The following is a 22876-nucleotide window of genomic DNA, read 5'->3' on the forward strand; positions in this document are numbered from 1 at the left end:
AGCGCCGAGTATAAGCAAGATTTACAGTTTACTTAATGACTCGCGCCGTAGCCGGCACACGGATCCCGGATCGGCATGCCCGCCGTTTTTGCGCGGAGCCGCCGCGCCGCGCGTCTAAACGCGGTTCAGATGTTCCCACGCTAGGCAAGCAGGTGTTGTGGCGAAACCGACGATTAATTATCCGCATCCCATTTAATAGTAGTACGGATGGGTCGATTAATCACGCTACGGCGACTGTTATAACAGATAAAAAGTTTCGTATCCCCGGGAATGCGATCTAAAACGTTTAAATTGATTTTTGATAGATCGCGGCGCGACACGCGAGGGTTGTCGGCAATGTGTGTGTGTTATAAGGAATATTTAAAATAGATTATAAAATGTCCGTGACACAAGTATGCTCTCTGTATATTCGACTTGGAATTTCCTGGCTCGACTAAAAAATTTGTTCTCTAAATAAAACGGAAAAGAAACTGTTCAGTTGATTTAAGATTTGTTTTAATATTCAAATATCGCTGGTCTTACATCGTTATAATACATTCGCGTATAAATAATATTTTACGAACAAAATCTCCACATAACTCGAACTCTGAAAAATTGTGCTACATTTTATAAACGTATTTGTGCGTAACATATGCGATCTACAATTTATGTGGCACGGGATATTAACACCCGAACACTGTGTAGAGCATTGTATAGATTTCTTGAGCGAGATCACAAATCACCGCGAGCGGCGATACGGTTTTACGACCGCGACAAATCATCCGTTATGAAACTGAATAAGTTTCCAAATATACACACAAAAGTTCGTCGGCGCGGGTACACGACTACACGCGTTATTAAACGTCGAGATATCCCCGGCGAAGTGAAATATCCGAACGGATCGGATGAGTCGCCCGGGCGCGGGCGGGTGGCGGGCCGCTTCTCGCGCGTAGGCATGTGGAAGTAATTACGATGTATTAACCGCCGTAATTCTCCTTTGCAAACTCCGAGTCATTAAACGACCCCTCGAGAAGAGGAAAAGTAACTCCCCGCCTCCGAAGGAACGTCAAAATTTAATACCGTCGGGAGACGTACGTGCTAACGCGTACTTAATATCCGCGCGATATATAAGCCGGCGGTTATTAAACTTGGAGAATATTTCGGGGGCCACACTTCTCCCATCGCATCGGCTGGCTGGAAAAACAACAGCGTCCGCTGGAAACGAGAGGCCCAGAGGGGTGCATTTCATTACGAGCTCATTCGGCCTCGGCAGCTCGAACTCGTTGGGGATTAGGGATATCCGCGGTATCGGATAATTAATTATGATGCCAAAGCGCCAGCGGGCGTAAGAAAGCACCGTAATATATTTACTAGCGGAGACGTGGGAGCCGTGGGAGATTTAATTTGTTTAACGAGTCTCGGAATCGCGATTCTACGATTACGTGCTTGTTATCGACTTTTGCGGATGAGCCTTCTCCGCTGTATCTCGCTTTGCGGCAAGCTCCCCTTTCCGCCGCGCTTCTTTCAAGAAGTGTTCGTAATATCTTGCGCGTACATTTGTAAAATAGAGAGAAAATCCCGCCGCTTCCGCGTAACAGTATTATATTAGTAAGAACGCAGCAGATGAGCTCGGCATTGAAATTATTAAATAGCAAAGTGTGTTATTTAGTATGCTAGACTGTTTCAAATTCGATAATGGTACAGTAATAGTTACTCGAGAAGAGATATATAATACAAAGCGTATTTTGAGCGGTATCATCAATTAGTAAAAATAGCAACTCTGAAGACTCAATATTTTCAATTTGATTTCATCGTTCTAAATGCGTGCCCGCGAACGACGGAGTCGCGCGGGAGAATTTAATAGAAACAGCTTAAAAGAAAAAGCTAAGTGGCTTTCGAGAATAAGAGTGCGCGTGATGGCTCTAAAAGTCACTCGCGGCTCCCGCCGTGCGCGTTTAATGAAAGATTTATTTCATCGCACGTTTCGTAAATTTGTAAGGCAAGTCAGGGCTCCTCCGTAAATCAAGCTCGCAGCTCGGAGGTCTATATAAAAGAGCACCGTGTATAAACACGGAGGGCGATTTAACGCCGAGTCGATGAAGCCCTATTTTAAGGGCAACGCGCAGTACGCGCACCAAAGAGAATGCATATTTAATCAGTCTACCGGACGCGATACACGTCCCGCGATAGCGGCGTGCGCCGAGGCGCACAACCGGTAAACAGCTGACCCGAGAAATCCCGTGAACCAAGAGCCCCCGCTTCGGCAAGCATCGCACACCGCAGTCCGCACGCTTCCAGCTGACTTATCGCACGGGGCGGCGGGCGCGCGTGGTGATGTGCTATGCTGTGACTCACGGTCGGGAACCGGCGCGCGGCGGGCTCGTGGGCTCGTGTCGTGTGTTTTAGGGGGGCGGTTTCGAGGGTTAGAGCGGGTGGAACGAGCATAGAGTGTGGGTGGTACTTACACCGAGCGAGGCCAAGTGTCGGTGCGTCTCCTCGGACCTGTGCACATCGACCCGCACCACCGCGGATCGCCACCGCGTATGTACTCCGTGCTTCTCCGCCGCGCCGTACTCCGGTCACCCCGCGACCCGCGGACACCGATGAGCAGCCTCAGCAGTCTGTCCAGTCGGTCCAGTGGTAGACATCCGCCGACGATCAGACGGCGGCACACACGCGCGCACCGCGGCGCGCCGTGCAGCCCGGACCGGGACTAACGAGACTCTCCCGAATCGCCGGATCGCCGCCGATCCACGTGACTCGCCATGAAGGCACCTGCTCGGATCGACGGGACGTGATCCGCCTGCACTATCGCCGGTATCGCCAGCGCGTTTCGCCCGTGTCCCGTCAATCGCGAGACGCGAACGGTCACCGAGGTTCCGGGTTCCGGTCGCGCGCGTATACGTTGCGTGGACGACGGAGGACAAACCGCGGAGGAAGAAAAAAGTTAAGGGGCGCCTCGGCGGGTGAAGGGAACGCGGAGGCGACAAGCGAGGAGAGGGAGACGATAAACGAAGATGACCGATGACGGGAAAACGAAGGTAGAGACGAAATCGGGATTAGATCTTAGAGACGGAATGAGAGAGAGACAGAGAGAGGGGAAGGGAAAAAGGGAGGGACAGAGAGAAAGAGAGAAAGAGGAAAGGAGAGAGAAAAAACGAAAGAACGCGGTTCGCTCCCGGAGATTTCGAACTGCACTGCGAACGGGGGAACCACAGTCCTTACTGAGCCGGAGTTTGACTACGTACTCGCGGCTGCGAGACTTCGGGGTCTGCGCAGTCAGCGCAGTCGGTCATTCTCGCCACCACCATCGCCGCCGTTTCCACCACCATGTCACCGTCACCGTCGCCGCCGCCGCCGCCGCCGCCGTCACCGCCGCCGCTCTAATCCCAAACCTCCACCACGGTTCTTCCCGACGCCAACCCTAACCTGCCTGCCTGCCTACCCTGCTCCACCCGGCAGCGCCCTAACTTCGCCGCAACGGAGAGAGGCCACCCCCCCGCCCCTCCGCGACGCCGAGTCACGCGTGAGTCGTGATTCTTATTCATATTCGCGCGAAATTGCGTCGGACCGGGCGGGTCTCCCGAGGATTATTTCGCGGAGATTATTTCGCCGGCGACTCCGGATCCTCCGGGGAGGGGTGGGGGAGCGGCCGAGGGTTGAATAGGGTCGTGCGTTACCGGTATCGGCTTTAGCGTAATAGGAATCGTAATTACCTCTCTCTCTCTCTCTCTCTTTCTCCCTCTTCCCCCCGTCTTACGACGAGTGTTCGACCCGGAAATGTTTGCCGCTACCGGCGCGGCGGCATAATATTCCGCGGGTAAATGCACGGAGCGTCGGCGTCGGCGTCGTCGTCGCCGGCGTCGTAAAGGGCGTTAACGAGAAACTCGTAATCGTGCCTCTCGCCGTATATTAATTAAAAATGGTTGGCTGTCCCGGCCGGTTCGCGCCGCGCCGCGCCGCGCCGTCCCCCCGTAATTACGTTGTGTTCAATTAATTAAGCGTACGTAGCGAGAGCTGGCGCGAAGGTTGCGACGCGGCCGCGGCGGTCGCGCGCGGTTTACGTAAAACCGCGCGCGATCGTCGCGGAATAATAATTAAAAATTACGACGCGCATAGATTCGGTCTAGGCATTCGCGTTTTTGCCTTTTCTTTCCTTCTTTTCCACCGCCGTGCGCGCCAGCTGTAATTTTTAATCACCGCACCTGAAACGCTATAAGCTGTTTCCGCGCGGTGTGCGGCGTGCGCGCGTCCGCGGTGTAGGGTGTGCGCGCAGCTTTTAATCTAGCCAGCGCGGATGCGATAATGATCGCATTAATTACGGTATGATAACACCGATAAGCATCCGCGCTGAGCCTCGTAAAAATATAACGAGGCAAAAAATTAGGGCAAAAAACCGGATTACAAACCGCGTATTACGCGTCGCGTTGGTACGCTAAATATGTTGATGTTTTCGGAAGCGCTTTTATTAAATGATAATATTTCTCTCTTATCTCTATTTTCCCTCTGCGATTTTATGTTTTCATTCCTGCACGTCGCTTGTGTTGCGACATAATATTATTACCGCAATAATGTTTTTCTCCTGTAATAGAAATGAGAGATCTGAGAGAGAGAAAGAGAGAGACCGAATTTATTCCTCCACGACTGAATAATGTTTGAATTTGAAATAAATTTGAAAGAATGTGTTTATCGTGAGATTCGATTTCCGATGTACTTGCAATTAGCGTATAAGCCTCATTTTTCAAAGAGTCTCTCGATATATGTATATCCATCTCCACCCTCGTATGAGGACTCCGCAATTATCGCGTCGCGTAGGGACGAACGGCGTGTACGGAACGAAAGTTTCGTTCTATTGCCGCTAAAGAAAACGTCTACATCAGGTTTCCCGGCTGAAAAGTTCTCGTCGAAACAAAAAGAATCCACGCCCGAAGTCACGCCGACTAAAGTTCGTTGCTCCGTATATATGTTGTCCCCGCGCATTCTGCGGCGCATTGGAGCTCTGCCAAAGTCATTCTCGCATAATTCCACGGGAGTACAAGGCTCGAAAAAGAGATGGGACACACATACACACGCACGCACACAGGCGTATAGACAATACGCTCGCAACCGAGAAGTATTTCGAAATTTATCCGGGACGCGCTTGCCTCGGTGACACATATTTAATTTTATCGCGGAATATCAACGTAAAAGATAGCTACATTGTAATTAGAAGCATCGTGTAAATAAGAAAAGAAAAACGGCATTTGTTTAAATAATAATAGCGACAAAAGTCCGTAAATAACGTTGCGGCTTATTATATCATTGAGCGTTTCTCCTGTATTTTGAATAACCGTTTATCAGCCTTTCGTGGAATTTATCTCTCCATTATATCGATGCGCGTCTTGTTTTATTACGCGAAATTCTCTACGGATTCTTCGGACGAGCCGAATAGCGTCTCATCGCCATCTACCGTCCACCTTTATAACTAATGATTTTAGCATCGGCCGATGAGAAAAATGATAAAACATAAAACTGTCTTGTGCAAAATATTTGTTGTTGCGTTACGTTCTCGAACGTGTGAATGAAAGAAATGTTCTAAACAAAGTATTTCGATGATATTTGTTTCGAAATAATACGTATTATCCTGATACTTTTGTTACGCTATGCGTTAAATTATTAACATGTTAAGCGCACGTTAAGCGATTCACGCGTTTGTGCAGAGGGGCCATTAAAAAATAGCGCGTCACGTATAATATTCCGGGGGCCGCACGGCAGATATTTATTCCGCGCAAATATCCAGTAACGTAATAGAACGGTAAATTGCATTTATCCGATATATTGCACGCGCAAATATTGGATTATTAAAAAAATCGGCGCACGATAAGCGTCCGTTTGACGCGACGCGACGTACGGATCACGTAATTGCCGCATGTAATAGCGGCGCATAAATTGACATTAAAGTTATAGATGCGTAAATAAGGATCGCCGCGAGAGCCTTGACACGTACGGCGCGTTGTGAGTAAACGCGATAAGATGCGAGTCAAAATCCGAAATGCGTCATGAAAAATGCGTATATATAATACTTACAATATCGCCCGTCGTAAAACAGCATTGTGTTTACGACGATGCCGCACGTGTGTCCCGCGTCTCTAAAATCCTTTCTTGAAAGCATAAGTAGATTTATTGAATCTTTTCCTCGTCGTTGTCGTTCCGCAGACGCGAACGCGCCTCTCAAACTATTCCCTCCATCGAAATATTGTAAATGACAATTGACAATCAATATCGACATTTTCGATCACTGGACGATTTTACCTAATAATAATTTTTTTTTTTTAATTTTATACATTTTATTGTTGTGCTTTTAAACCACGCGTCGATTACTATCCGGTCCTGAAACGGTTTTATGAAGCTGGAAATGTAATATTACATCGTTAAATTGATAATCAATTTAACATTGATGCTATTTCCGCACACTGAGAAAAAAATACTGTTGCTTCAATTAAATGTGGAATTCCGGGGTGCCAAAAATATAAATAGTTGATTCAATTGTATAAATAGTGATTCAATTGTATAAATAGTTGATTCAATATTTGAATTATTAAAACAACTACACTATAGTTGAATCAACTATTTATACAATTGAATCAACTATTTGTTTTTGGCACCCCGGAATTCCACATTTAATTGAAGCAACAGTATTTTTTTCTCAGTGCATCTTATAAACCTACGAGAAAGTTATTAATGTATTTTTGTTTAAATCAGAGTCATCGTTCGGACGACGACAATAATGTACAAAATACATGTTGCGGATATTAATTAAAAATGCAACTCGTTCCTTCTGCATATAGAGATACGTTTCATCAGCCAAAAATTTTCCAGGCCAGAGGACAGATATTTTTTATCATAGCGTCAGTGTCGAGGGTTGCGGGAAAAAAAAATAGGGAAAAATAATCAAGATTTTTCTTTTATTTCCGTCCACAGGGGCGATGATTTTATTTACATGGATAATTTCTGGTTCGGTGTATTTGCGCGATTTACCGACTTGGCGATGAAAAATTAAGTCCCATTAATCACCGAGAGGCGTACATTTTCAACCGGTTGGCGCTCCCGTCGGAATGCTCGACGTTACGTCCCATTAAATTTGAACCCCGCCGCTCTGCTATCCTTGATTCCCTCGTTATACGGCGTTCGAAAAAAAGAAGAAAAAAGGATAACTCCGGCATGATCCGCGGACCAAAGTGGGAGATGGAGAGTGGAGAAAGAGAAGGAGAGGAGGGGGAATTAATCCCGAGACGATAATTCAACGGCGCGCGGAATCGGGAGAAGCTGTAACGTCAATCGCAAAGTTAATCGATGCGCCACTGATACGAGCACGGGATTGGCAGGTCGTCGGTTTTCCCGCTCAGCCAAGAGATCATGAGATCGCTATTTTCCGGGTGTTTCGCAATATATTTGCGCGCGCGAGCGCGCCTCTGACCTCCGACCGATCGCCGATCACGGCGAATGCAATTCTACGAAACTGAGCGTGCGGAACGCGCGTCCGCACCCGCGTCGCTCAATCACGCACTGACCGCATGAACAAACAACAGAACCGGGCATATATGCGTGTACGGGAGAGTGACACGTATGTACCGCGTATATCCGACCCGCATCGATTTCCCATTGTCCTCTCTCTTCAAATCTAGAATACATACATACGTATAGCGGCGACGACCCTACAGGGATGCAAACGCGCGTTACGAGAGCTCTCTCGCCGCGGCAGGAATTTGCAATCGCACTTCTAAAAAGTGCCGTGATCGTTGCTTTTGCGACGCGCCTACTACCTATTAGCGATCGTGCGCGAGAAACGAGGCTGTTGGAAAAATATAAAATAATAATTAATACTCCGGACGCGACAGAGCTCGTTCGCTTATTTATATAATAATATATTACGTAACAAGCTGGATATACATTTTTTGTTTTCCGAGATTTTTTCAAAATTATAGAAATTTTTCTCCCAACTTTTTCCCTTTTTTTCTGTCAATGGAATATATTGCACGTGTAGATGAGATTGACCACGAAAAATAAAAGCTCTCAATTGATCTTAATGGGACTCAATTTTTCATCCGTAAGTCAGTGAATGACGTTAATATAGAACAGAATAAATCTTCGTAAATAAAATCAAGAATGATAAGAAAATACAGTAAATAACAACAGCTATGAATAGAAAAAAATTAAGATTCTTTTGTCAACACGCAAGATAGTTTATAATGAATTCGTACAAAGTTTACGATTCCGCGAAACCAAAGATAATTAGAATTGTATTAAAGTTCATAAAGTCTCTCAACAGTCGGATTTTAATGTTTGTTGTCGTACACTGCCACACATCGTTTTTGCAACTCAGCGGTTTGTCGTGACGATCAGCTGTCCGCGAAGCGGCGACTTATTTGCCGATATGCAGCAGAATGCACGGCGGGACTGAAAGCTTGTGGCATGCGTTTAATGTATCTCGATTAATACTCGCGCATATCTCGTTCATGTCCTCGGCAACAATATCGCTCGGTCCGTAATTTGACGATTGAATGGTAAACGTCACGCGCGGACACGTCAGAGACGTTTCGAACGTGATTAGCGGAAAATATGAGAATACAATAGCCGCTTTATAACATATAGACGCGTATTATTCCTCTTCCGAGAAATCAGTTTCTAAAATATCTCGCCAATTTATCCTGTTTCCGCGTATGATTGAGGAAATCAGGATTTTATAAAAAATCACATCTTTTATAATCTATTTTGATCTATACTACAACATATCATCGAGATTCCGAGTATATTTTCAGATGAAAGGAACATATGTGAATTAACAAACGAAAAATAAATATAATCTAATCAACGAACTATGAAATTTAGAAGCGGAAGTGCATTGTACATCAACGCGAATGTATCACAGATTTACAAATGATTAATAAAATCAAAAGTGGATGTGTGCGTGCATGTTAATGTTAAAGATTTTAAATAATCGCAAGTAGGAAAGAAAAGTAGTTACAAACAGACAATTAATAGTTGCTTTCCATTTACATCAAAACTCAGATAATTCTCACTTGTGACGTCATAACTCAGTTAAATGCACGTTCTTTTTGCATGCTGGCAAGTGAGATTCGACTGAGTTTTTATCCACAATCGAGACCATGTGCTTTAATGAATCTAATAAACTTATATTAAAAGTGAGGCATGGACCTGTATTATTATGCGATAGCTTTGTCATCGAAATAAGCAGGTATAATAAATACAAAATGACATACATCTTACCCGAGTATAAAATACTCACATAATTGAATGACTCAGATTACTTGAGTGTAAATGGAAAGCAACTAATGCGCGATAAAAAATAAGTGACGAACGCAGCTACGCGGAGGTCTTCGGAGCTGCAATTGGTGGAGATTGTTGCTGTTTATTTCGTTGCACAGAAATGAAACGGTAGGCCGATTCCAAAACTCGCCGTGCCCGATTGACGTCATCAGTAATTTCGCATACAGATTCGTTTGATCGGTGAAGGAAAAACTTCTCGTATATACGAGCGCACGCGAAGTGCCGAGGTGACATTCTATAACTGGTGAAACTCGTTAAACAATTTAAACGGAATAACCGTGGTGATTCACGTTGACGACGTGACGTCAACGCGAAAAGGGATCCTCCGTTCAGCCCTCTCCCCCGCACGAAAATTAACGACAGAGGGCTCGGATAAAAAAATATTTTACGAGAGAAAGTTAAAGATATATCAGTTTTATATATTTTTGACTTTCCGTTTCAATTAAAGATAAACTAATTACTTTTTTACATATAATTTGAAAAATAAAAGTATTTTCAAATATCTACTTTAAGAAATTCTTGATCCTGTAGTTTCACATTGTATCAGTATTTTCAACTTTAGTTTTTCATCATTTTCGAGGGTATTCCAGTTTACTATGCAAAGCTGTGACTTTTTCCGCGCGACTTCGAGTTCAGATATCAATACCTTCTTAATTGCTTTTCGATTTCTCTGAAAAAAGGTCTCTGTTCCTAATCAAGAGATCTTAGAAACAGCCGCTGTCTCTTGATATAAACAATTAAATATTCGTATTTCGAATTCGTTACGTTTTCTCGATTACCGTGAGATATCGAGTCATTATTTGAGAATTAACCGCCGCGATTGCAGCTTCTCGGAAAAAATGTGGACGAAAATAAATAAAGTCGTCGACGGTGACGAAGCCTTATTCGTCGGCGACCATTTTACCGGCCAAGCACGATCCGCGATAAATCAAATGCGTAAATACGACGTGTACGCTGTATGTGTCACGACACGTCAGTTTTTCCATCGTTTATCTCGAGCTGTTTAATTTTCCCTTATTAGGAGGTACGCTACAGTTTTTAAATCTGGCCTCTCGTTCGTCATCAACGTGCGCGTCGTGTACGGAGCGACGCATGCGCGGCGCCCGTCACTCCCCTCCTCCGTCTCGCGGGTCTATTCGTACGTAGCCAGTATTAATCAATCACCTGTTTCATCCTGTACGTGTACGTGATTCTTTCTTTTTGCAAACGCGATCAACTGCTGCACGCACGAGGATCTCGGATCCGCTGTGATAAAGCGGACGGGAACGGACGAAAACGTACGTGAGTCGAAAACATATATTTCGATGTATATACGCGTTAGGGCCAGCGAGCGCACGAACATTGCGTATATACGAGCGAATTGTAAAACGACGAGTAATTAATTTCCAAAACCGTTGCGCGAATGTCTGCCTGAGCGGAAAGCGATTCTCTCGACAATCGTAACCGAAAGTCGGGCCGGTGTTTGTAAATCAAGGAGAACAGCGTATAATATTTAAACGTGACGTAGTATTGACGGTGCTTAAAAATTCATTATATATGTAATTAAACGAGCTGCGCGCGGGTTAACAAAATGAGTTACCGAACGGTAAATCCGGAGCGCCTACGACGTAACGACATCTTCCATTATCGCGGTGCGGTCACCGCTTTCGCTAGTTTCGCTCCCGGCAGTCCCGGCTAAAAGCAACATCGTTGTCGCGGGGAGAAACGTAAACAAAACGTGTCACTCGCGCGCGCGCGCGAGATAGGTGCGCGTTTACGTGGACTTCGTGGAAGCCGTGGGGCCCGGGGCGCGCCGCGCGCGCGCGCCTCGTTTATAACGTCCGCGTCGCCGTGATTTTCTTTCAGTCGCCGAATCGCGCGCATCGCGGCGCAATTTGTCGATCTGACCAGCGGGTTTTTCCTCTTTTCCATCCCTCTTCCCCCTCGCATATGTTCCGAGCGCGAAACGCGTTTGAAAAAAAAAAAGAAAAGAAGAAAGAGCTCGCACACCGTCGCGCAAGCGCATGCCCGACGCTGCGTCTGTCTCGTCGCGTCGTCGCTCGCCGCCGTGTCTTTCTACTCCGCTCCCCCTCCCCCCGTACCTTCTGCGCCGAGAGTATCCGTGCTCGTTTTACGTTTACCGAGGGTGCGTTATCGGACCTTCGTACGCATGCAGACCGCGATAACGCTCGACGGATTGTAAGAGGCCCCCCCCTCGTCCGGAAACGCCGCATCCGCGTCCCCACGGTAAGATGAATCCTTCTTTTTTTCCCCTCCCCGCCTAATATAGGACAGGCTGACCGTCCGGTCGAGGAATTAGGAGGTTAGGAAGAGCGAGGTCGCGTTCAATTCGTAGGCATAGTCGCGGCCAGGCCGGCCCCCGAGGCGCTTCTTCGCGACAACTGAACTATTTTATCTACTTTGCCACCCCCGCTGCAAGAAAATTTCTCTCGCGAGGTGTTTCAGTCCGCGGGACAGGCATTCTGATGCGAGGCTCTTTTCGATTACGGAGTCTTGAAACCAGTGCCTCTCGGGCGAACCTTGCTCCGAGATGTCTCCCGAGACAGCCGAGACTTCCTCACATAAATTGACGAAAATTGCGCGCGAGATTGACACGTGTGTATAATAGATGTATATATGTACGCGTATCGAATACCGAATACGTAAGGCGCATCCAAAAGTGTACGCGACAAGAACCTCGTTCATTTAAAAGCATTATGTGTGCAGCAGAGGAGTAGACGGTGAATTATAATTTCGATAAATAAAATTCTGAATGTCTCATCAATCGGACGTATTATTACGCAATATATGGAAACATGTTTTTTTTTAGGACGCAATGCAAAGCGCGTGCATAAAAATATATAATTGTGCGCGAAATTCGAATTAAGCCTGATGATAGTTTTTGGAAGATGAGTTTTTCAATTCGATAATTGATTATTACGTAATATGCCGGGATAAGATTTTCAATAATTTTTCTGAACAGGCTGACCGCACGTATTGCACACCGTATCTTGAAGTTGGTTCTTCATTGTATAACAAGCTCCAATTGTCGCATCGTCATTGTCACGAATCAGCATAAAGATTACTGTCTACAGTGTGAATGTAAAACGCTGAAACTAAATGAATTGAAAAAGAACTAGTTGCCCACCGTTTCATTTACAGCTGCACTTTTTGCATTTTAATCCTTTCAGCTAGACATTCAAGTTATGATAAAAATTTGTATAAGTTATTAATTTCTTTTTAAAAGTCATGCTACGTATATAAATCATCATATTAAAGAATACGATATCCGCTAAGAAAATAACGCCTTCAAGTTTATTAAAACATTGTAGAAACTTCACAAAAATAACGGATTACAATAATATAATTATATTAAGAGAGTCATGACCGAATATGATCACAATTAAATAAATAGGAAACGTGCCAGATACAATCGGGCTGGATCTTTTGTGCCTATAATATTATTCGCGAGAATGTACATTTCTTCTTTCTATAATAATATTCCTTCTTGCGTGGTAATACCATATTGATATGAGCTAAAACGAAATAGAATGTTCAAATGATCAAATTTTAAAAGAAGAGAGAGAGGAGAGAAACGATAAAATGAGGAATGAGTAAAAAAAAAACGAGCGGGGCCGTAACAAAGCGAGCGGGGCCCGAAAGCCGAGCGTGTCCCGCGCGTAACACGCGTACGGAACGAGAGCGCGCCTCGGTAGGTTTTAACCCTGAGTTCACTCGAATATGATTTAATTTAACCGCGGCTCTCGGCAATACGACCGCTCAATCTATCTCTGTCCACCGACGGACGCGCGCGAGCCGTTCCGACGATCGTTTCTTCCTCATCAGCACACTGTCGGTCTCCTTGGCCTTTTCCTTGGTACGTAAAAAAAAACGCATACCTCCAAAAGCATTCCGCTTTCTCCGAGCGATTATACGCAGCGCGTACGGTAGAAAAATAAGTTAATTAGCAAGTTATTTGCTCACGCTTTTCCAACGAGAAATTTTAAAATAGTGAATGAAAGATAAAGAAGAATGTTTTTTTTTATAGTACTTGTTTTCTTACACTTACGGCACTTACGCAGTCAAAGGTCAATCGATTACCTCGCAAAAATAATCGGTCAAGTTCGATCGCGAAGCCACTTAAAGAAAGAGAGAGAACAATTGAAGAACAAGAAAACTTTTGCAACAACATATACGTATGTAAGAAAATAACGAGGAAATATCTTGTTAAACCTTTAGGAACTTCATCATAAGATAGTTTACAACACAGAAATCTAACAGACCTTTAAAAGATATTCCACACAATTTTTCAAGTCGCTTCTAGACTCTTACATTTAGACTTTTAAATTTGTGCGATGTGTAATCTGGCAAGGTCTTCCGCAAATAACTTGCTGTTTGGTACGCTATATTGACTCTCGTATATTCGTGCGACGGTAGGGACAGATTACAGATTACCCACTAACTATTCGGTTTGGGAGCGACGAGGTCTGGGGAGACCTCGGTGCTCTTTAATGAAATAGCCATCCTGTGCAGTGTGTGTGCAATAAAGTGCAATGAATGAAAGAGCTGTGTATCGCGAGCGTGATATCATCGTAGTATCAAACGCTTTGAAATTCTTTTTACGTTGAAAATAATTTTCGTAGATTTGATCTCGTTAAAGTGTGACGATAAAAATTATCTCGTCAAGGTATGACGATAACAATTATCGTAGTGTGATATCGTTTTACTTACACATTACACCAGATATGTTCCTATTTAAGTCGGAGTATGTAGATAAGTATAACATAGGCTACGCGGTCAACGTGACGCTACAAATGCTTCGAAGCATTCCTCTTCTCTTTTCTTTCAATGAAGAAAGAGAAGAAGAACGCTCCAAAGCATTTGTAGCGTCACGTTGCGACCGTAGCCATAATAATGGTTATCAAGAAATTAAATATGCATTAAATGTAGGTACGTATATTTATAGGCATATTTAACGCTTCGATAACTTTTATTACATTATTTATTTATTTCTGTGTAAGTTGAAGTATATATGATTATAATGTAATAACAATTATCAAATATACATATATACGTACATATTTCGACAGCTGTTATTATATTACTTATATACTTACTTCGATGTATGTAGGGATAAATCCAGAGAGATGGTCTCTATGAAACAAAAAGTATCTCAACAGCCGTTCTGGACGCAGATATACGCGAGACGTCACATTTGATGCACGAAGAATGAAATATGCGATATGCGGTGGAATACTTTGTGCAATCTTGTGGCCAGCCGTGTAGCAGAGTCATTTTTCACGACCATTATAGTTTAGAGAAATATAGGCGAAGTGTCAGTCTCTTGTGGTGAGATGCGGCCCTTGATCCATATCACGTCGATATCATGAAACTGGCGAGACTCCTATACGTGCGTGGAAAACAGATGTTCCGTTTGCCATGTTAACGTAGCTGCGCGATTATTACGATGAAACGGCTACGCGGTTTTGTCGCGATTTATTTTCCTCGTAAATGCATAATTGGAATTTTTCTTCGAAAGGATGCACGTTATTTCTAGCAGGATATAATTTTCTTCCTCGACGTTCAGTCGTCCATGGGGAGTTTTATGATAATTGGAATTCTTGGATTCGGCATTAATCTTTCGAATCTTCGATTGCACAATTTCAACTTTTGTGCTTGTGACGTCTTAAACGAATACTTACCATACATTATTAGGAATTAGGAAAATACTATTTTTTTTTATTAAATAGTTTCTTATGTGTATTAAGGATTTTATGTCTTTTGAAAATGTTTGAACGTTATAACAGCGATAGAGTACGCTATTATGTATCAATATTCTACAATACAAATGAAAACATTGAAAACGTGTATCGTTTTTACAAAACAATGTAATCAATTAATTCGAAATTTTTCAGTGAAGTTGAGAAAGCACCCCTACTGTGTGTAAAGTCAACATGGCTCCAATTAAATTCATTAAACCTTTGTAGAATTTATCAAAAACAATTGGACAAAAACCTGACGCGTTTAAACGGAGCCACTTTTCTAGATTTGCAAGATACAAAAAATTAGTACTAGAAACAATATTCCGCGTTCCAATTGTAATACACACAATACATATTTTTATATAATAATTAAAATACATAGCAATAGTAAAATAAATACAATTTTACTGTAAAAATATTAGATTAAATTAGAAAAAAGCACATTTCGCTGCATCATGCCTTTTATATTCACGTGCCAAATAATATGAAAAATTTTGCGCTTTCAAAATTTTGCTCGTTAACATTTAGTTTCTAAATTGTAAGAAAACAGCCTTGCACTATTTTTAATAGTACGACTTGCTAGAAGTGGTAAACATCGCAATTAGCGCTCGTACTCTTCCACTTTCGTCAAAGAATACATATATATATATATATATATATATTATATATGCGCAACGAAGTTCACGTAACGCAATTTGACATTTGCTGGCAAAGTGCTCGAATTATACATTCGCTCAGGTATCGCCTTTATAGAACATCCGCCAATTCGTGTAATGATATTACGAAGTGTTCTTATGCAATAGTTACTACAACTCGCAAAATAGAGACTTTGATGCGCGAAATTTAATAAACTCTGCTCTCTCGAAGACGATAAGGCGATACAAGACCATTCCACTTTTATTCGATCAATAACAACAAAATTACATAAAAGTATATTCTCTTTCTAAGAGGAATCCAGATAGTTTTTACGGAATAATATATGCCATTTGTTGAAAATATATCAGTTATTTGACTTCTTACTCTAATTAGTTTCACTTAACTTGTTTTTATTTGATTAAAATTTGAATCGTTAATGACTCTTTCTCTAACCGCTCCTGATTTATAGGGGTTCTTTGATAATTTTATTATAGAAAAATCATTTTTTAAAGTAAATTGAGTTTTCGATGAAATAATAATTAAAAATACGCAATTTATGAATCTACGTAGAATAATTAAAGATTTGAGAATTTAAGAATGCATTGCTATTGTATAAAAATGATATAAAAATAGCTGAAATAAGTAGTAAATCTCTCTTTTCAAAATTATGAAGCATAATCCTATAATCTCTCGTCAAACGTAGTATCGTTTCCAGAGACGTCAGATGAGCCACTTTGTACGTTTAGATGTAGACAGTGATATTGATTTGGCAAGTACGTCCTCAGAGAGGACAATGGCACTCTATACGTTAAATACAATCGTTCAACGACGCACGGATGACTCGAGTAACCCCACCGGAAAAAGCCAATGCGAAATCATCAAATGCATACGGCAATCGCCAGAGAAAGAAAGAGAGAAGAAAGAGAGAGAGATAGAATCGTCGACGGGAACGAAGAAAAATATTCCTACGCGTTGAATTCGTCGATTCAACGAGCGCCTTCGTCATCGCGTAAATTCCGCTTGGGGGATCTCAGAGGACCCGTCGCCGTCGCTACGAAGATCCCCGGTCGAACCGCTGTCGTATAAAGAAAGAAAGGCGACGCTTCGCTCGCAAAAAGGCCACCCAGTGTCTCGCCCGGAGTCTGAATGCAAATGATTTCATCCCCGACACGCGGCGTTTTCCCGCGTGAAGGGTGGATCCGCGGGTGAGACGGTGTCCGAAAACTAAAGAATCGCGGCGCCAAAGGCGAGGGCGACGCCGAGAAATATAGCGATGGCCGGTGAGATGAGGAGTTGGGGGGTTGGTCTGGCAGTTCTCTCGAGGAGGCAAATGTACGTCGATGGTAATGGTGATGGTGTTCGCTCTTGCGGCCGAGGGCGAAGGAACGATGGCGAGGGGGGATGGCTCTCCTCGCCCCGGTGCCCAGCTGGGCGTGCAACGCGCGCGTATCGTTCTGGCGGAAAGCCCCGTATCGAAAGCTTCGACCGTCTAGTTGTCTCTACCGGCCAAAGGCGTCGAAGTGTTCCTTTGTAATGCACTCCGCCAGCGGAAAGAGTTGGTCGAACGTAATTTGTCATCGCGATGAATAGGATCCTACTTGCAATTTCTCGCGGGCTGACTCATTTGCACTAATTCGCACCGAGACATCACGTCGCGGAACTAAAAATTTCCACGTTTCCGATGTTCGAATTAATAGAATTAATAGTTTCGTGAGAAAACCAAATATACGTTTTCCCAAATTCGCGTACAGCAACTAATATTTTACAAGTCATTATTATGTTACATCATAATGCTATATAAATTATGATATATATTATTATTTATCTCTTATAGTATTTTTTTTTAATTTTTGAACAAAATTAATATCTTTTTGTCTGGTATAGTTTCCAATGTCTGAAAAGAATGAACAGTAGTAAGGATTTATTATATAGAAATATGAAATTACTTAAATAAATCGTGTATGCCGAAATCCGATTATAACTGATTATTTTGTTTTTGATTGCTGATACAGATTACAATGGCAAAGATGGCAACAACGTTATCTCTGCTTACGGTGTACTTCGTTGTTACGACATTCGCCCTGAATAACGAGGAGCTGCTGGAACAAGAATGCCCCGTGGATTGTCACTGTCACTACTTTCGCATCAACTGGGTGACGGACTGCTCGGACAGCAATCTGACGACCATCCCGTACGACGAGCTCAGCCACAATGTCTATATTTTAGACATGAATGATAACAATATTGCAGACATCAGTCCGTTTCCAGACTCCATTAAATTGAGGCGTCTTCAGATGGCACACAACCGATTAACTGAGCTGACGTACGAATCATTTGCCGGGTTGACGTACCTTCTGGACGCAGACTTCTCGTATAACGCCATTACGCGGGTAGATCCCGAAGCCTTCCGGTAAGCTGATTCGATATCAATTATATTCGCCGGTAATCATTCCACTCTCGGACGAGTAATATAGGTTTTGTCGATCATACGATTAATTCAACAGGGACAACCCGGGTCTAATTACATTGGAGCTCCAACACAATCCCTTGGACGAGGTTGAGGAACCCTTCCTGAATTGCCGCACGCTGCTGTATCTCGATTTGAATTCATGCGGTATCCGCCACCTCAATACGCGCTTCTTCTACAACACGACGAATTTGAATAAGCTCGACCTGTCGCACAATCCTCTGCAAAGGATAGAGCCGGGCCCCTTCGATCATCTGACGAATTTGGAATATCTCAACCTGAACGGATGCAATTTAACCTACATATCGCCCGAGGCGTTTTCCCACCTGGAAAATTTGCGACAATTAGAGATAGGGGACAATAAATTGAAAACGTTGAATTGGAGGAGCGTTCTCACGCCGTTGGTACGCTTAGAACATCTGGATATCCGCAACACCGGTATCACGAATCTACCGGGTGATGCCTTCGCCAAGAACTTGTATCTTGTACAGTTGGTTCTCGCGGACAACGAATTGTGGCATCTGGATGTCGAGGATACGCTCGGCCACAACTTGCACAGTCTACAATCTTTAGACTTGTCGAATTGCAATTTGAAGGACCGCTTATCCGAGGAAGCTTTCAGAAACGCAAGCAAGCTACGCGTACTCAATCTGAGCGGTAATCCAATGTTCGCGAGCGATGTAACTGCCGTTCTGCGTCATCTACCAAAGCTTCATAAGCTCTCTCTCAGCAATTGTAGTCTTCAAAGATTGCCAGATGCCTTCGATGTGTTTGAACACCTTGAGGAACTTGATATTTCCCATAATCCATTATCCGATGCATTCGTCAGTCTTCTCAATCCGTTAAGCGCTTTGGAATACCTAGATATGTCTTATTGTGATCTCGGTTATGTTGGAAATAACACTTTCGCGCAAATGACCTTCCTGAAGCAGTTGATTCTTTCGGGAAATGAACTTCATACTCTGGAAGAAGGATTGTTTGCAAATTTGACGCGTTTGGAAAGCCTAGAGCTCAACAATTGCGACCTCAAGGTACCCCTCGATCCAAAAGTCTTCGGTGACCGTCAATTGACTGACATAATAGAGCTCAAACTTAGTGGCAATCCGCTGATCGTACCCGACGAGGGCTCGCTACTCCCAACGCAGCTTTCCAATTTGGAGATTCTGGACCTCAGCAACTGTGGCATTTCGCATTTGAACAAAAACATATTTGCCACAACGAACAATCTCACTCAATTGAATCTTTCGGGGAACACGATATCTGGTGTGGAAAATCTGAGCTGTCTGAAAAAATTGCGTGGATTAGAACATCTAGACCTCAGTAATAACAACCTACGAACGATCAATCCGAAAATATTCAAATCAAATCCACGCTTACTATCGGTCAATCTCATGGGGAACCCATTTGTCTGCAATTGTTCTATCGCGGATACCTGGGATTGGGCTTTACAGGATAAAGGTGATCTTCATGTGCTTGTTGGCAGCCAACCGGCCAATTTTGAAACCGGCTCCGTAAAACGAAGGAAGACTCTCTCCTGTGCCTACGACGAAGAAACGTATCGAAACTTGATAGATGGCAGTCAGACAACCACGAGTCGCAAACAAACGCCTTCGCGTACTTGGGCTAAATACGTTCGCGAATCTAATTGTAATCGGCGTTTATGATATGCGGTAATCAACTATCAACATCCGATGTTGGACGTCTACAACCGTAAGGTATGTAGACGCAAACAGGAACTTTGAGCAAGTTCTAAACTACTAAATGTCATTGCAACATCGTTATATCAACAAGCCATAAATTAATATAACAATGTTATAAAATTTATATTTCCGTGGCATTATTTTTGTAGTCATAGGATTAAGGCAGACTTGTAATAGTTTACATATTAGAAAGTATTTCCGTATTGAAACGTTACTAAGTCAAAAAATACTCGGTTTTGTATATATATATTGTTCTTTTTTTGTACATAGTATTATAATAATTCTTGTTCTCTCTCACTCTCGTCGATCAAACTACGTCTTCTATTCAATTCAACAAATGCTTAGTCAAATATTAGAATGGATCAGCTGCCAATGATCGACGTTAAATAGAGAAAGTTAAAAAGAGATTCGAAAAGTCAGTGAGAAGTAATTTACTATAATTAAAATTTCACGTATTTATACAAAATGTCATATTTCGCTAAAACAAACTCACATTCTCAAATATAAATTGAATCAAGTATTCCGCATTTAATTGGAATTTGAAACATCTCATATTTATACATTAGTTAGATAAATAGAAAATCAATTTTTTATAACAACCGAAAATAGTAAATATTTTTTTTGTGCATTTAGTGACTGGTTACATTGTAATTGTAAAACTTTGAAACTGCTTGCGAGATATAGGCATGATTGAAGATAAATAATAAAATAATATGTTTAGTTAATAATTACACAACAGATAAAACTTGCGATATGCGCTTGTATCGATAATCACACAAGCGACTTGCAATTGTGTGAACTGTTTCTGTTAAATACGAGTAGATTGCATTAATTTATTCAATTTAATTTTTTTCACGTACATTTTGATCAAATATATTAAAAATATATAATTATTAATTTCACATTTGTTAGAAATAATAGAATTTATCAATAACGTAATATTTATACTTGCTTAATTGTAGTACAATGTACCGACATAAAAAAATTTTGCGTAAAAAATATTATCAAAACTTTAATTTAATTATAACGTTGACGAAATGTAATTTTACTTTAAATTTATTATACATAAGTTTTTGCAATTATATGTTGACGGATAAAGCGAACAATTCGATGATATATCAAAAATCAACCAGAAAGATCTGTTATGAAAGGTACATAGTCCAACTTTGCGATTAACAAACGCGCAGTTACATGCAGTTCACATGTACACATACATATGAACACAATTGCGCCATTGCATCCTATAGCGTGTGAGTATGTGGCCATGAAGACTAAATGGTTTCCCCCTATTTGAACTTCACAATAGTCACGGAAAATGCCTGATTACCGCTAAAAGCTGATAGACAACAGTACCTATTTATGACATGGCAAATGCAATAGTTTTGTCTTGTAATTTGCGGTTCGAATTACTCGACGTATCCTGTGGCTCTCTTATTTTTAAGTTAATTAAGTCAGCTTGTCCTACGTTATATAACAAGTGTTTACGATAGATTCGTGATACGTGAAATACACAATTATGAAATAAACAAATCCGTAGGCTCTATAAAACTGATATAGTTGATCTTATAAAATTATCTAGTGCATTTGCAGAACTCGCTGTATAGACTTATATTTATTAAATCCTGTATTATAAATATGCTAATATCTTTAATTAGAAAGTTGTTCAGAAATTGATGAGGTGGGACCAATTTTCATACTAATCTCTTAATAAATTTTAGCATTTTTTGTTAAATTTATTTTTCAAAAATACTAAATTAATTTAAATCTATAATGGAAGAGAGTAGTGTTATTTTAATATATGCGATTCATATTTTTTATTATAAAAGTGTGTTGTTTTTTTAAGATTTATATACGGCATACTTGTGCTGTATCGAGTTTGATTGTCGGAAATATTTTAAAATAATGTTATTACGTACATCACATCTTATATTTATATTGTTTGAACTCGTATCAGCTGATACTCAAGATAATTCCTGTTTACTGTTTGTCGTTACTTATTAAAAGCTATTGTTTGGTTTGAATTTCTGAATTTATAGAACATTTTATTATTTTAGAGTTTGTTAAATTTTTTTACGAAAATTATGATTTATGTTTTTGTATTCCACGATTATGTGCATTATAATGTATTATGGTAATACAAAAATGTCTGTATTTCCCAGGAGCAATGAATATACTATAATCTCGCATTCAGGAAAATTATCTGCCCTCCTTGCTGTGCCGAGAATGTTAGCGTTAATATTGCACGATGTGAATACAATAAGTTGAAACAACTTTTTTTCACATTGTCCTTTGCGCGTTTTCTTATAAATATCTATTTTGTGTTTCAACAATTCAACGCTTAGACGATAAGTCGACTTTAGGTATCTAAGATTAGCCAAAGTGAGAGAGAAAGGGGGAGAAATATAGAAAGTAAAATGGTGAAAAAGATAAAAAAGGATGCGTTTCTCGCTTTCGCACTTGATCGAGATTAACCAAGTCAAATCTTGCGTATGTGCTCGATCGTGTAAAGGGAATCGGCGATCGTTCTCATCTTCGGATACATTGTACAATGCGAAAGATCGCGTGCTGGGCCATTTTCATTTATAATCACGAAATGTAAAAGACTGTTGTTTAATAAAGCCGTCGTTCTCTTGGTACATGTGCCAGCTTCTCCTCGTCTTCATCATCGCGATGAAACAGTTGCCCCTTACAGGTCAATCACGGATAACCAGCGCGGATAATCTAAATTGCATCGTGATATTGACGCTTATATACGCCGATGTAACGATAAACCCTATCGCCTTTATGGATACCTTTTGACAAGTTGCCGTTAACAGAGAGGTGCTCCGACAAAATTGTCCAGTAACGTTTTTCATGCGTTGTTAGGATATTATAACAACTTGGTCTTGTTTGAAATTAATGTTATAGCTGGTTAATATTGTTTTATTAAATATACGCATTAATGTAAATGCAGCAAAATTAGTTGAGAAATTATTTTCCGAATTTTTAAAGTTCTCAAATATTATAGTTTTTAAGAAAAAGAGGGA

General features: G+C 41.8%; 2 protein-coding genes across 7 annotated transcripts in view; one reads left to right on the forward strand and one right to left on the reverse strand.

Moving 5' to 3' along the window:
* Positions 1-3954, reverse strand: part of LOC139810232 (uncharacterized) — a 25540-nt gene extending 21586 nt beyond the window's left edge. The window contains exon 1 of one of the 2 annotated variants that reach the window (XM_071773624.1): positions 2445-3954. The gene's annotated coding sequence lies outside the window, so the exon portion shown is untranslated. The remainder of the gene's footprint in view (positions 1-2444) is intronic. The other variant, XM_071773623.1, reaches the window with a different exon arrangement.
* LOC139810230 (uncharacterized) lies at positions 2891-22486 on the forward strand. Of its 5 annotated transcripts, none has more exons than XM_071773617.1 (3): positions 2891-3020; positions 17696-18093; positions 18188-22486. In XM_071773617.1, the coding sequence occupies exons 1-3, from the start codon at positions 2997-2999 to the stop codon at positions 19812-19814; spliced, it is 2049 nt and encodes a 682-aa protein (XP_071629718.1). In that variant the 5' UTR covers positions 2891-2996; the 3' UTR covers positions 19815-22486. The 5 variants fall into 5 exon arrangements, with proteins under 5 accessions (XP_071629718.1, XP_071629720.1, XP_071629717.1 ...); XM_071773619.1 differs by lacking the exon at positions 2891-3020 and adding an exon at positions 10440-10583; XM_071773616.1 differs by lacking the exon at positions 2891-3020 and adding an exon at positions 11054-11532.
* The last annotated feature ends 390 nt before the right edge of the window (positions 22487-22876 follow it).

The sequence above is a fragment of the Temnothorax longispinosus genome, chromosome 3 (assembly GCF_030848805.1).
Source record: "Temnothorax longispinosus isolate EJ_2023e chromosome 3, Tlon_JGU_v1, whole genome shotgun sequence".
Taxonomy (NCBI): Eukaryota; Metazoa; Arthropoda; class Insecta; order Hymenoptera; family Formicidae; genus Temnothorax; species Temnothorax longispinosus.

What these genes read in the sequence shown, in the direction of transcription:
- LOC139810230 (XM_071773616.1), top strand. Translation starts at nt 11,236, where the DNA reads ATGTTCCGAGCGCGAAACGCGTTTGAAAAAAAAAAAGAAAAGAAGAAA. An exon ending in GCCGCATCCGCGTCCCCACG is followed by an intron (nt 11,533 to 17,695) that starts GTAAGATGAATC and finishes TTGCTGATACAG; the next exon opens with ATTACAATGGCAAAGATGGC. An exon ending in GTAGATCCCGAAGCCTTCCG is followed by an intron (nt 18,094 to 18,187) that starts GTAAGCTGATTC and finishes TTAATTCAACAG; the next exon opens with GGACAACCCGGGTCTAATTA.